The 15,863-nt window shown below is 37.6% G+C and overlaps 1 protein-coding gene across 1 annotated transcript; it reads left to right on the top strand.

Moving 5' to 3' along the window:
- Positions 1-6,996: 6,996 nt before the first annotated feature.
- Positions 6,997-15,586, top strand: LOC106173019 (uncharacterized). The gene is made up of 4 exons (XM_087015096.1): positions 6,997-7,137; positions 7,893-7,978; positions 8,998-9,102; positions 10,278-15,586. Exons 2-4 carry the CDS (start codon positions 7,905-7,907, stop codon positions 15,448-15,450), a joined length of 5,352 nt encoding a protein of 1,783 aa, XP_086871222.1. The 5' UTR covers positions 6,997-7,137; positions 7,893-7,904; the 3' UTR covers positions 15,451-15,586.
- Positions 15,587-15,863: the final 277 nt, after the last annotated feature.

Below are 15,863 nucleotides of genomic sequence, written 5' to 3'. Positions count from 1 at the left end.
AGGAATCCCTTCAGTCTGTGGGAATTGCTTACTATTAAGGGGGTAGGCTGTTACATAATCAAGCTGAAAGGAATTCTACATGCAGGGGAGTGTTAGTGCAAACAAAGTAGTGCACGTATAACTCCTTGATTTGTGCTACAGTGTAGATGTTCCCCTGAAATGATGAAACTTTTTGCGTTCTAAGCCATTGTCTCTATGGAGGCTAATTATTTCAGAAGGCCACAGCAGTGGTAAGTCTTAATTTTTTTATGAGATTTTAGTACAAGAATTCTTGTGGAAAACAGATTTCTAGTGGAAGCAGAACATTAGAAGCATAGGTGATTGGAATGAGTCAGCAATCTGCCTTGTGACATTTTGTAGTAAGCTCATGGTGGCCTAATTTGAACTAAGACAATGGAAGTATATATTGATTGTCTGAACTTTTTGAATACTTTTGCTGGTGTCAAGAGTCGCATTTACCATGATTGTCAGAATATTGGTAGCACTAGCACTTTATTTACTTTTTTTATTTACTTCAGTGCTAGTCACTTGCTGCATGTAATTAAAGGACAATGTTCATGTAAAAATCCATTTCTTGAATTTTGAAGATACAGCACTCAATCTATACACTAGAGGTATGTTTTAATCGATCCCCGCCATTTAAAAATTATAAAAACAATCTATTAGTAGAAAAAAAAGCGTTTTAGTAAACCTCACCTCAATATGCAAAAATGAAGCAACAGATCTGGGTCACGTGGTACTGTGACGACAATCACGATAAAGGTCTATGAGACTCAACTGAACTGCATAGTGCATACAGACGGAGAAGTTAAGGAAAGTTGTGTTGAACGGAGTTGAGGAATTTTCGTTATGCCTAGGTGTGTTGCCGTGGGATTCACCAAAATTGCAGCTCTCGTTGACAATCTTTCTTTGTCTGTGACGGTCTTCCGTGACTTACTTACTAACTTCGGTGACAATAGTTGCGATGCTCTAGATCATGGTCACCTCAGGTGGTTTAGATCATATCAAGAGCTGGTAGTCTTTCAGATTAACTGTCATCAGTTGGCAAACTTACTGATTGCTGATGCATTTTAAATGCATTGTAGTTGACCAAAAGCTCGTTTACAACAAACCTGTTAATTATGCACCGCTGCAATTCCCAAGCCAGGTAATAACAGGTATGAAGCTCGTCTTGGTGGGCTTTCATATTTTTCAATATATCTCATTTATTTCATGGGGTTATTGTACCACCAGCGTTAGCGCTGGCGGTACACATGGTTTCGGTCCCGTCCGGATCGTTCCGCCGGCTCCGTTGGCTCCGCCGGACGGCTACCGTTACCGCTTCTCCTCCTAGACGGTAAGGGCCCCCGTACCCATCTCATGGATTTAGGTCACCTATAATCTCAACTCGTTCCACGTAAAATTTGGGCTTTGTCGGTATTGAGGTCTGGGTGTGGCACTCATTGCAATGCACCCTTGTCTAAAAATGGCAAAATTAAATGCTAATTATCTACCCTACGGAAGGAGTTATGGGAAAAATTTCTATAGACGGCTTTCCAAAAGTCATATGTGTAGATTTCAAATATACCCTTGGATTTAACCTTTGACCTTTACTTCAAGGTCAAATGGGCCAAAATTTTCAAAAAAATTAAATTTTTTACGAAAAAAATTTTTTTTGCCCTGTTATTCAGACACCACACAGACTTAACCAATAATATTATTGGAAGGTGTTACCCTTCAGGTCATCTTTCATCTCCATGAATTTGGGGTCAATCGGTGCATTTTCACAGGAGTAGCGGCCATAAGATACCGAAACTGAAAACTGTCTCTAATTCGGGAACCGTTAATGCTAGAGACACATTCTTTTTTGCATTTTGTAGAGCATGTAAAGCCCAACACTGGAGGTGGTCTCGGTTTTTTTGTATTCCATACGGTTTTCGAGTTACGCTGTATCAAAAAGTACATATTGGTGGTAAAAGCAAAATGTGCAGTACGGTAATGGATAATAAATTTTGAACTCTGGAAAAATAAAACATAAGGCTTGGCAAAGCAGACAACTTATGTTCAAAAATGACATTATTTCATCAAATTTGAACTTCTGAAACTTCAGAGCACCTCCTATTTCAAGAATTTTGACCAAAATGACATTTTCTTTATTTTAATTAATTTTTTCTGTACGAAATTTAAGGCACATTATGGTAACTCCAAAATTATAACATTTAGTCCCTTATATCTCCAAAACTGGCAGAGATAGGTCCATAGTTACTATTGAAGTTGAATAGGAAGTCATATACTGGCAATCTTACTATGACCTTGAAAGTAACCTTTGACCTACTTTTCACCATGAACTGAACTTTGCAAACTTTTCTTCCCTTTTATCTCCAAAACTGGCAGAGATAGGTCCATAGTTACTATTGAAGTTGAATAGGAAGTCATATACTGGCAATCTTACTATGACCTTGAAAGTGACATTTGACCTACTTTTCACCATGAACTGAACTTTGCAAATTTTTCTTCCCTTTTATCTCCAAAACTGGCAGAGATAGGTCCATAGTTACTATTGAACTTGAGTAGGAAGTCATATACTGGCAATCTAAATGTGACCTTAAAATTGACCTTTGACCTACTTTTCACCATAAACTGAACTTTGCAAAATTTGCTTCCCTTTTATCTCCAAAACTGGCAGAGATAGGTCCATAGTTACTATTGAACTTGAATAGGAAGTCATATACTGGCAATCTAAATGTGACCTTAAAATTGACCTTTGACCTACTTTACACCATGAACTGAATTTTGCAAATTTTGCTTTCCTTTTATCTCCAAAACTGGCTGAGATAGGTCCATAGTTACTATTGAACTTGAATAGGAAGTCATATACTGGCAATCTAAATGTGACCTTAAAATTGACCTTTGACCTACTTTTCACCATGAACTGAATTTTGCAAATTTTGCTTTCCTTTTATCTCCAAAACTGGCTGAGATAGGTCCGTAGTTACTATTGAACTTGAATAGGAAGTCATATACTGGCAATCTAAATGTGACCTCAAAATTGACCTTTGACCTACTTTTCACCATAAACTGAACTTTGCAAATTTTGCTTCCCTTTTATCTCCAAAACTGGCAGAGATAGGTCCAAAGTTACTATTGAACTTGAATAGGAAGTCATATACTGGCAATCTAAATGTGACCTTGAAATTGACCTTTGACCTACTTTTCACCATGAACTGAATTTTGCAAATTTTGCTTCCCTTTTATCTCCAAAACTGGCTGAGATAGGTCTATAGTTACTATTGAACTTGAATAGGAAGTCATATACTGGCAATCTAAATGTGACCTTGAAATTGACCTTTGACCTACTTTTCACCATGAACTGAACTTTGCAAATTTTGCTTTCCTTTTTATCTCCAAAACTGGCAGAGATAGGTCCATAGTTACTATTGAACTTGAAAAGGAAGTCATATACTGGCAATCTAAATGTGACCTTAAAATTGACCTTTGACCTACTTTACACCATAAACTGAATTTTGCAAATTTTGCTTTCCTTTTATCTCCAAAACTGGCTGAGATAGGTCCATAGTTACTATTGAACTTGAATAGGAAGTCATATACTGGCATTATAAATGTGACATTAAAATTGACCTTTGTCCTACTTTTCACCATAAACTGAACTTTGCAAATTTTGCTTCCCTTTTATCTCCAAAACTGGCAGAGATAGGTCCATAGTTACTATTGAACTTGAATAGAAAGTCATATACTGGCAATCTAAATGTGACCTTGAAATTTACCTTTGACCTACTTTTTTATCATGAACTGAACTCTGCTAATTTCTTTCTCTTTTAACTTCAAACTTGACAGAGATAGGTCCATAGTTACTCTTGAACTTGAATAGGAAGTCATATACTGGCAATTTACTGTGACCTTGAAATTGACCCTTGACCTACCTTACGAAGAACTTAAATTTGATTGTACCATATATATTTTTTGCAATAGTTTAAAAATTCTTGTTGATTGCATTTTTACAGCTTGTCAAGCACAAAACTGGTGGCTGTGTCCCTTATTTTGTGTATGTGGGGGTCTATACGAATGCTCTTGCTCCAGCTGGTGGTACAATATTCGGAGGCGGTATCGCCTCTCTGATCCTCTAGTTTTATTGGTATTTGTAAATGACGTTAAATATCAATACTTAAACAATTAAGTTCAAACACGGTCGCGAACATTAATAAAAGAAATTGCTCTCAGGGTATCTTGAAGCTTCCGTGGAAGAAAACGTGTTGAGGAAAAACAGGAAAAAGAGCGTTATATTAAAGAAAAAATGGGAACTGCTATAATAAAATGGTTCGTTATCCTAATTCGTTTATGCTTTGAGATTTGTTTCTGAAGATTATTTCATCTGAAATATTAAATAATTTAAAAGATTGATTATTTTATAACTTGAAACGCAAATTCTGCGTCAGTACGCAATTTTTTTTTTTTGCAAATTTGTAAGCTTATAACACCGTGCTATAAAGATCTACTCAAGAAAAAAATTTGCTTGGGTAAAATTGAGTACGGAATGAACTGGAGACACTTGGCTTGTCATTAAGTTTACACGAAAATATGTCAGGTAACTTTATACTGTCTTTGAAAGAGTAAAGATTGAAAGATAATTTTAGACAAACTTTGACGGGGGAAATACCTACAAAGAGTAATGGGCTATTTCGCCAACATCTTGTTGAAAATTTTACACTGCAATTCTATTCAAATAAGCTAAGGAACTAATTGCCAAATTAATACTCTCATCACATAACAGGGGGGTAACCAGACCTGCAAAAATTGTACGCACATATTTAAAAAGATTACAAGCACATACAGCAAAATGTAGACTTACGCAAAACATGAAGGACAGCGTAATCACAGCAAATGTACCTCATATAGTAGCTTAATTTCCATTTATAATAAAATCATCATTTAAGTCAAAAATATTCTTGCGATTTAATAACCATTTTAATTTACCCAGAACGGTATATTTATTTTAAAGGCGGTTAACTGAAATATAGTTTTATGATTTGTTTGTGAAAATTGCCCATGTCACCCTGTTAGTTTGGAGGTCTAAGCTGGATCAAGTCCGTGTTAAAATTCCTATGAAGTTGTGCAGGAAAAATTCTTCCTTTCTTTCTCTAGCTCCTCGATAAACCTGGTGTTCAGATTTTATCTAGTACCCCCAGGTCTACGGGAGCTGCGCTTTGTAACTAACGCACAGGTAGATTTTTACCTGAGATAACTGGAGTAAAGCTTAGATAGAGAGTGCGTTCGATACAAGCAAGACAAATTGAATGCCATTTAACCCTCTAATTAAGAGGTAAAGGAAGTTCCAGTTAGATGGATGATTAAGATAGGACTTGTAAAGGTAACGGGCATTGTTTACCTCAGTTTAATAAAAGTATGCAAGACGGAGTGTCAGCGGTTTAATAAAATAAATTGAATTTCACAAATAACATGGACCTCATATGCAATAATCAACATTTCCCTTAACTCATTCGATTGCAGTGTTTTATACAACTTGGGATAACCATAATGAAATGCTTGTTAAAGAAATGACTAGACGGGAAATGGTTTTACACAGCTTCACGAGGATTTAGACCCCTCGGGTAAGAGATTTGAATGAGTATAAACTTTTATCAGAAGCCAGAGAAGTCATCTTACAGGTAGACAATACAGCTCAGTTTGACAGCTAAGCACGCTCTGTTCTCCAGTGGCTCGATTGTCGTCATTGGACCACGTGACCACGTAGCTCATTAACTCCCAGGCCGAGCAAATAGGACGTTTTTTAAAGCCAAAAATTTACAAAATGAGCTTTTAATTTGTGTATTTAGATAAAGATATCGTTAGTTGGGCATGTTTTCTGAAGAATATGTTCCGTTCAGGCCATTCTGACGGCATGAAGCAAACCCTTTAATCAATCATTCATTTCACAAGACTTGAAGCTGGTCAACAAGTACCCCTTCACCCTCACAAGTTTCACACTACTGAAAATTGATCTGATTTTGTTGCCAACAGCCAGATAGCGCTATAAATTACTCTACTAATTTATGAGAAAATTTGGCCTTAACCTCATGGAGTGAAGACAGGTTCTACAAATTGTTGACTGATGGAACCTTTGTGTTCTCTTTAAAGAGATTTTTCTCAAAAAAAATTGAAAATTTAATAAAAACACTTATTCTGCAACTCCGTAAGTTAATGAAATAAGATAACATACTCATGGTGTGACCTTCAAAACTTTTATGTAATCTTTTCACCTGTGATGCTTCCTGTCTACTGAGTAACCATCAATTTTCCTGCTTGATTAAGGTTTCCCTTTTCTCACTGTCTCAACACCTATCATATTAACTTTCAAGTTTAAGACCATTTTATCATAATGTGACATGCAATGTGTAAAGGGATTTTACTTGATAATGCTCAATTGCTAGTACTGACATGATACTACTTTCTGGTGAGATAAGGGTGTTCAGGTTGAACCTGGTACAGTTCACTGCATGGTAAAGGTCATTGTACATAGTGGGGAATCTATGTGGTCATTTGCTATGTAAATGTTCACTCTTACCAGGTATTGCATGAATGTAGTACAGATCTTTCAAATAACAAGATGGCAAGGTGGTATATGGCTTAATGCCCCCTAACTTTAATAGTAAAATAATTTGGCAAGGTCTTTGGTTTAATAAGTCATGCTGGATGAGAGACTCAAGTCTAGACCACTTACTACTATTATATAACTAAGTGCAGTCTTCACCTTTCAGCTATGTTATCTCTTATATCTGATTCAGTCACCCAGTCTGTCTCCACATCAAAGAAAGGGTTCAATTGTCCCTTTTGATGGAGACGGAAGATTTTGAACAAGTACTCTAATATTGTTGAACCGAGCTTTGATGCAGGTAAAAGGTGTGACAATCTAACAAGTAAGAGGTGATGAAGGAGTATCAACCCATACCCTATGCCATTCAGGGCTAGAGACTAGCTATTCACAGATATTTTTCTGTCTAATTATGTGTACAGATTCCTGGGGTGCACAGAAATTATGTAATCACCCAGCTGACCTCTGGTGGGCAGTATTCAGTCCACACTTTGGAAAAACTGATTGAGAATTGGTCACATAAGAGACCTCACAGTTGGCAAGATTATTGGGTATGTTGCTTCATTTTCGTGAAGTTGTAATGTTTATTTGGGCAGGGTTTCCTTTGATTATGGATTCCACAGTATTTATTTTACAGTTGATTATGTAACCTACTATAAAGGTGAAGCTATTTTTTCTTGATGTTATGTTTATACAGTAATTTAAGTCCTGGTAGGATTTCATAGGCACATTTGTAAGGGAAAACTTGACTGAAAGGTTGGCCAAAGAAGCTCTTATTTTGACTAATTGGTTGAGCATAAGTGTATTGTTCAGACTTAAGAACAGGTTTATTTGCTGTGGACTTGTTACGATTGAGGTAACTTTAAGGCACCTTTGGCAGTATTTTAACTTACCAGGAAGGATCTCAAAAGAACAAGCCTTCACGTTCATGTTTTCATTCCTTCTAGAGTAGAAAAATGTTATGCATAAGATTTTAAGCAGCATTATTTTATCAACAAAAACTGTTTTCACACAGGGAAATATTAACATGTATTGTTATCTTTCCAGTTGTGATGTCAGTACAAAAATATATATATATATATAGAACACTGATACAATTTATAAGGTTCTCAACACCTCTGGGAAGACACACTTATAATGAATATCTGCAACATAAGCCATATAAAGTGTATTACACAACAATGGTATGTGTTTGAAGTTATCATTGTAATGGTTACACCCCTGAAATACCTTTGATGCATCCCTGTCAAAGCTCAGTCAATGGGATCAAAGGAATAACCTTGACAAAAATTAGTGAATATTTCAGTCTTTCCAGAGTATGGTGGTTGTAAAAAGATGTGTGAATCACAAAAATGTGTCAACTACAGCTAAGAAGACGGCGTTAGTTGGAAGGTGAATCAAATAATTTTAATTAATTTTAAAAATGTTGTTTTTCTCAGTTTTATAGACCTCTGGAATATAGCTTTGCACCCAGAGAATTGCCTTTCTTCATTTTATTTAAGGTTTGCTGGACCCCTTAGCTACAGTGGCAGTGGGCATTTAGATGATTAAGTAATTTAGATGAGGCAAGAGAGGCCCTTGAAATGTGTAGCAACCTCAGGGAGGAGACATTAAAAAGACCTAGTGTGAGAGCAATTAAACCAGATGCTGTTGTGACTTAAAGCCAGTTACAGCAATTTGAAAAGAAAGTTGATAAAAAATTAGATGGACTGAAGAATATAATAAAATCCAATAAAGTGAAAAGCCAAAGAAATCCACCACATCAGTTAAGAAACTGAAAAGCAAATGTGGAGTTGTCACAGATATGGGCACATTGCAAAGGAATGCAGGCCACCTGTTAAAAAGGCTCAAACTGTAAACAATCAGGAAAACTTATCAGGGGGCTCCCAGCTGACTGGAAAGAAACCACAAATACAGTGACATCTAAATTGATTAAGTGTAGAAACAAAAGTGTATCTGGGCCTGTGAAAATTCAGGATCAGAAAGTGAACTTTACTGCAGATCTGCTGGTGTTTCAGAAACTATTTCTTCTCACAGTTATAAATAGATGCCTGAGAACCAGAGAATGTCACAATACTTGGATCATTGAAGTATGATTGGTGCCTTACATAAGTTTTCTTACTCTTAAGAAGGTGGGATATCATGTTTCACTCGCTGTTGTTTTGTTTCAAGACAAAAAAGAATATCATGTAGTTGCATCAGGTTACAGGTATCAGATTTATAGACATGGAAGCTATCTTTGCTGTATTTCAGGTGTGTGTTGTAGTGCCTGTGGGTACTAATTGCTATACAACTTTTCTCCAAGTACATTCAAACATTTCAAGGAGATAACCATGAGATTACATTTGTCAGATGTATTTCTGTCATTTTTTGTTTGATTTTTTAACATTATTTTAATAATTGTGTTTTAGGCAGCCTGAAGGGAGTGACATAGTTGGTGACTGGTGGAATGCATTTGATGATAGTAATGTAAACATGAATTCTTGGGAAGGAAACAGTAATTGGTCACCAAATAGGTAAGTTCAAAAATGCTTATAACTATTCATTGCTCGATCTGAACTACAGGCCTCCTAAAGAGATTAGCCATTTACTAGCATTACCCGCAGATCTTTTAGCACTAATACCCATATTTACTGCATAACCCACAAATTAACCAACACACCATACAATTATTTAGCACCAACAAAGCGATATCTAGCACTAACATTCATCCAGTAGTGCTGGTTAATTTGTGGGTTAGGTGGTTAGTGCTAGAAGATCTGCAGGTAGTTCCTTTTTTTAGATGTAGCAAGTCTGGGGGTAGAGACCATTCCCATACCCTATCGTACCAACTTTGGATTGAAATATCTCGGAGTGGATTCTTGCTTAATTGCCATTAACTTGGGCGGCTTAATAAACTACCATTTAGCAGCTTTAGTGGGCATCCCAGATGATGGCATTCAGCGAGGGACCCAGTGGAGATGGACCAATCCTATTAGATTGATCTAGGGATGGGAACCCAGTCTTGGTCTCTAAAGTGCCATAACCCATGGCCCACAGCAAATACTTGTAAAATTGAAAAATGGGCCTTCTGAAATGTCAATTTCTGACCACTGTTGCTTTAGGAGAGGCATTTCAAGAAGTTTTTTTTCTTAATGTGGTAAAGTACAATGTTTTTAGAATTAAATGTCAACAGACGCTTTAGTGAATTGTCAAAACTGAAACATACCATGCATGACACTCCTATTTTGCCATTTTTATCATGAAACTGACCTTAAAATGTTTAAACATCTTAACATAGCACAGCTGAACATACAGTAAAAGTACATGCAGTTTTTCTAAAAGATAAAATTTTTGACAGATGAAAAACATTCACATACCATGATTTTACAAATTTAACCCTTCAACCATTCATTTATGCCTGGAAAGGAATGTAAAACATCTTGTCTTATAGTTGAAGAGAGGGTGTCTTATGATGTCGGGAATTGTCCAATATAGCCCAATCTGGCAACTTAACATCAAGTAAGATGTCATGGGAATTGGATGAGAATGAGGTCAGAAGTAATGGCACTAGAGTGCAGTGCAGCAATGAATATATGCTGATAGAAATTTAATCACGGTTTCGATTCACCATTTTTTGTGCATCACTTTTGTATTGCTTTTTTAAGATGACATTAATTTGAACTAATGCTACAACATTTTTTTTTAATAGACAGTACAGCTACAGTGAGAAGGTCACTCCCCCTATCAAGAATACAAACCCGGTGAATTTGCAAAGAAGTAAAGATATGTGGTCATCAGACAAATCTGGCAGTGTTAGACATATTACCACACCAAGTCATTATCAGAATGGGACTACCACCAACAATTCTTTGCTCCCAGCTTCAAACCGTCCATGGCCTGACCCCAATAGAATGCAGCAATATATTTCCACAATGGACAGGGTACCTTTGGAAACACTGAAGGCATTACATACTGTTGCACAGGAACGATCAAAGGTGGCTAAGTTACAGTATGAATGGATCAATGGTGTAGAACATTTGATTAAAGATAAAATTGAAGTCAGGAGTTTGAAAGGACCAAATGATAATGTGCATCAACAGGGGTTGCCACAATTGCAGGGTAATCAAACTGTGCCATATTATCCACCGCTGAAAGAAAACACTCAGGAAAAGCACAAAGAAGGTGGAGTTCATATTATGCCTAATTCATCAGTTATACCACCAGTACTTAGCACATATCAGCAGCCACAACAATTTCAGCAGTCACAGCAGCATATATGGCCAGCAAGAAACTACCACAATACAACTGGTGTGGCACTCTCACAGTATCAGTATTCAAAATCAACAAACTTGCATATTGCTCAAGGACAAATGCCTGGACAAAATCAAGGCCCAAATGCATGGTCAGGTCCTTCATCCAATCACATCTATGATACAAACAGGCACGGATATGCACAACAATTGCTAAGAACCCAGACTGAGATGAGAAATGGACACTCCCAAGCAAAATCAGCTGTGAACAGGTGGAATGCAAATGAACCACTCCAGCAAACCCAAAATGTAATGCCTGGGTATATGCACTCTAATCAACAAATGACATATCAGCAGCCAACAGCACTGCCAAATTCTACTTCATGGGTTTACAATCAACCCAGATCTAACTGGACAAGTAGTACAGAACAGAGCAATAGTATTTCGGGACCAATCATTGATTGTAGGTCTTCTAATAGACAACAACAACAACAAACACTTTTGCCACAACAGTATCCTCCAGGTCAACCAAACCCTGGTTCAATCCAAAGAAGTTCTCAGGGGAGTCTGCTAAGTGCAGACATGATTGTAGGAAGCCAAAGAAATAGCAATGATGCGCCTAGAAATACCTCGGGTAATTTACAAACTCTGGGATCAGTAGTAGAGAATGCTATATCCAGGTCATTTACACCCCCATTACAGTTTTCTTCACCTCCTGAAGCTTGGCAGCAACGGGTAGCAGTTTCACCTGTTGAGGTACAATCTGCATCTACAGGTCAATATTTATTACCTTCATCCACAAATTTAGAAACTCGGGGATCAGTGGTTGAGAATACTGCATCCAGGATACAAACACTCCCTGCACAGTCTTCATCATCTCATGAGGCTTGGCGGCAGCCAGAAGCAGTTTCCCCTGTTGACGTACAATCTTCATCTACTGCTGAACATTTAGTGCCCTTATCCAGAGATGCCCAGCAGAACCAACATGATTCTACAGTTACAAATGACCAAACAAGATCCGTTTCGGCTGCAAGAACAGTGTCGTCATGTAGCACTCAAACTGTACATATCAAGTCTGAATATAACTCAGAGGTGCCCTGTGCTGGAGTATCAAACAAAGTTGCAAGTTCTCCAAGAACAAAACCAGATATAAGACATATTCAGTCAGGACCATTTGATTCTTTAGGCATTGACAAGACCGAAGGGGCTGTTTCTCTTGCTGACTTTGGCAGACAATTTAACTCATCTGTGGCCAATCTGCCTTCTGCAGTTGAAAATGATTTCATGGTAAAAGTTGAAAATAAACCAAGCTGCAGTTCAACAGCATTGGCTATATCAGGGAGAGAAGAAAATAATTCTCAAGAACCAACCTCTTCACCTCGAATAGACCTAGACAGCACAGTCCTTTATGGTTGCATAGATGCAGAAAGTCCAAGGCCTGCTGTATTCAAAAGTGGTCCAAAGCATGCTTCCTCTTCTGACACATTGAATATCAGCACATCGATAACAGCAATTTCAGGTAGCTTTTTAAAGGATAAAGCCATAACTCCGTGTTCTGCTATCTCAAACAATAGCATCTCCTCTTGTGCTTCCAGTGACAAAGCTGTAAGAGATGTGAAGCCTATACAGGATGTTGATAGAAGAAACACCAATACACTGAGTAACGTAGAAACTCAAAATGGCCTGCAGAATGCATGTTCTGTCCTTGCGTCAGACTGGAAGGAAGGATCATCCTCTATAACTGACAAAAATGACTCAAGTTCTTCCACCAACAAAGGCCCAGCTGTTGAAACCCCAAATGCTGATACCACGGATTGCTTACATCAAATTACCATAAGTGATGTTAGACACATTTCTGATGTAAATGATGTGATACCAGACACACCACAGGATAAAGCTTGTAGTTCTGGAGTAAATAGTCCATCCACAGACAATGCTGACACAGGTGCCAGTCGTTTGTTGAACACTGACACTGATTATGTTTCAGAAGTGTATAATGTCAAAGTTACTGTCCCACCAAAGTCGAACAACCTGATATTGATTTCAAGAGAGATTGTTGATTTTAGTGATGAAGAGGAACAAGACTTCTCTGAAAAAGTGGAAAGTACTCCCAGGGCAAACACTGATGTAGATGACACTCAAAGTAAGGAAACTGAGATAGTGCCTTGTACTTCAGTCAAAACTAGCTTCTTGGGCATTGAAAAGACAGACCATAAGAAGGAAGTTAGTATACCATTTGTTTCTCCGACTGACCCTCATCTCCACCAAGAAGAAAATGTTAAACCATTAGATATCAAAAACCTTAAAGTTGAGGGCAATTCATCTGAATCTTCAAGTGTCCAGTCTTTGGTGGTAGAAAACATCAGGGGTGACAAGGAACATGCAGCACCATCAGCAACTTCAATATCACCATCCAATGTTGGAAATGCACAAACAACCCCTCCAATTATTGTCATTGATATCAGTGATGATGAAGTGGAAGAAGTAGATGTGAGTAACAATGCAAAGGATCCTTCTGATGTCTTTCCCCATGAAATCCATACTATGGATATCTCAGAAGTGGACAGTGAGCCTGAATACATTGATATAGATACATTAAATATTCCATCAAATGACATGCCCTTACCAAAAGGAAGTCACCAGGCGGCTAGTTTGGAAAACGTAGAAACACCACAACCTGTGGTTCCTAGTTTTCACAAGGTAATCAACCAGGAGACCTATGTCACGGAGATTAAACGAAAACATGATGATAAGCAAGATAATGGTGGTATCTCTCCTAGGAAGAAGATGCTATTAGACAATGGACCAATATCAGATATCAGCCTCGATTATCAAGAAGCTGCTGAGACATCTTCAGAGCACATCAGTGCATCCAGCAGGGTGATTGATGAAACTACGCAGCCTGCCAAGGCCACCAATTATCTGCAAATTTCTAGATGTAGCCCAAAACTTCTTTTGGTGAAAAGAACAGATGGCAAGTTATATATATGGAAGGAAAAATATTTCAGAGATTCCCATTCTGATGTCTGTGCAGGAGCCTGGCTTCAAAGATTGGATGGCAGGCTAGATGTTTTAGTTTTTAAAGATATGTATAATGGAATAACACTGCTAAGTGGACTAGTCAATCATTTTAAATGCACATTAGAACAATTGAAGGAAGTGTGCATGCTGTTAGGAGCTCCTATGCAAAACTTGGCAAGTTCAGAATATTTAATGGCAAAGTATACTGAAGACCTTAAGGGTGCAAAACTGGATCTTGACCCAACCGCTGTAAGCCTGAATTTTGTGCAACACCATTACAAAACCATTGCAGCTGGAGTGAAATCACTAAAAGAAAGGTCTAGAACTATTATTGAAGAAGGATTTAAATCTCAAGTCCATAGTAAGAAAACCAAAGAGCAAGGAGTGGAAGTTCAAGATATATCTAGAGATGAATCTTCTGCACAAATGGAACAGACATGTGTTTCACCAAAGACAACTCCAGATTCTCACTTATTGCCATCTTCGAGAATGGAGGGCGTGGAACATACACCCAAAGAGATTCATTCAGATGGTTCTCTTCAGTTTCCAGTACCTTCCTTGGAAAAGACCTTCAGCCAGAATCACACTGTCCCTCCTACTTGCTCAGTATCTGCCTTGACAAATGCCTCTTCAGTTCCAGCCCAAGATTCTGAACATATTGGCACAGCGGCTTTGATAGGTTCTTCCCATAGCCACGATGTTCAACGTCACAATGCTGTAGAGAAACCTGAATTGACCAGTAACTTAGGTAATGATTCTATAGCTTCTCCAAATGCTTCCTCAATTTCAACAAGGGACCCTGTTCACTCCCAAATTGACCAAGCTGGAATTTGTGAACAACCCGAAGTCTCCCCAGCAGTCTTCACAAGTGACTCTGAATATAACTCCCATCCTGCTCCTGTTGGCACAGCTGCTTTGGATAAAAACTTGGCACAGCACCCATCTGTTACCTCTACTGAAATGCCACCAGGTGAACTAAATTTGGATAAAAGAACCTTTAAAGGGGCAACTAGGCTCCCACAACAGAGCAAAGTTGTACCTGTTGACTCATCAGCCTCTACTCACACTTCTCAACACAGCAAATCAATTTCCACTGGCATCAATACAGTAAAAGAAGGGCATGCAGAGAAAGAGATGGTGTCTGGATCATCTACATCTTCGACCAGACCTATTTCTAAAACAACTGTGAAAACTGGTGCTAGCCCTTTCAGGACTGAAGTAGCTTCTGTTTCAAGAAACAACACAGTGCATAATTACATTGCATCCAGTGTTACTTCAAGAAAAAAAGTGGAAGACTATTCAAATTTGCCAGAAAGAAAATTGATTGTCAAAATATTGAATGTCCCATTCCCATGTGTGGAACGTGGTAATGAACAGTACATAACTCTCCAAAGATTCCATAAGAAGTTCTTCCCCAACTTTAAATCCAATCAAGTCTTGAAAGCATTAAAGGAACTTGGAGTAGTTTGTAGGCCTATGTCCTTGAAAGAGCAGCGACATGTAGAAATGATGACCAAAAATGGCACATCAATAGGAAGTTGGATGGTACATGCCAGACAGACTAGTCTGGTCTTTCATAAACTTGATCACATGCTAAGAAATAGTCAGTGAGCTGTTAACACAGGTGGAGGCCAGGGGAAATTGAGTCCTTTTTTTATCTTTGTGCAGATTTGTGTGTTAACCAATTCTTTACTTAATATATGCAAATATTGTATTTTTTGCATTTACTGAATTTGGTCACAGATTACAGATTACAGGATTATTTTGTAACTAGAACAATGAGCATTACGTTAGTGATCAATTTATTTTTGAATAATGACTTACATAAGCCTTCATGGGACAGATGTGATATTATTTTTATAAAGTTAAGTTTATGTTCCTTTCATATAAATAAACATTGTAATTCGTAAACATCCATTTATAAATAACAGTGAAGTGATTTACTTGAAATTTTCAGTATTATGTCAAAGATGAAATACCAGAAGATTGAATTATGTCAGAGCTTTGTTTTACAAGTATTTTCA

Source organism: Lingula anatina, chromosome 1 (genome assembly GCF_051362555.1).
Source record: "Lingula anatina isolate TDL-2025a chromosome 1, LinAna3.0, whole genome shotgun sequence".
NCBI classification, from domain to species: Eukaryota; Metazoa; Brachiopoda; class Lingulata; order Lingulida; family Lingulidae; genus Lingula; species Lingula anatina.
This window is presented reverse-complemented; position numbering and strand designations above follow the sequence as displayed.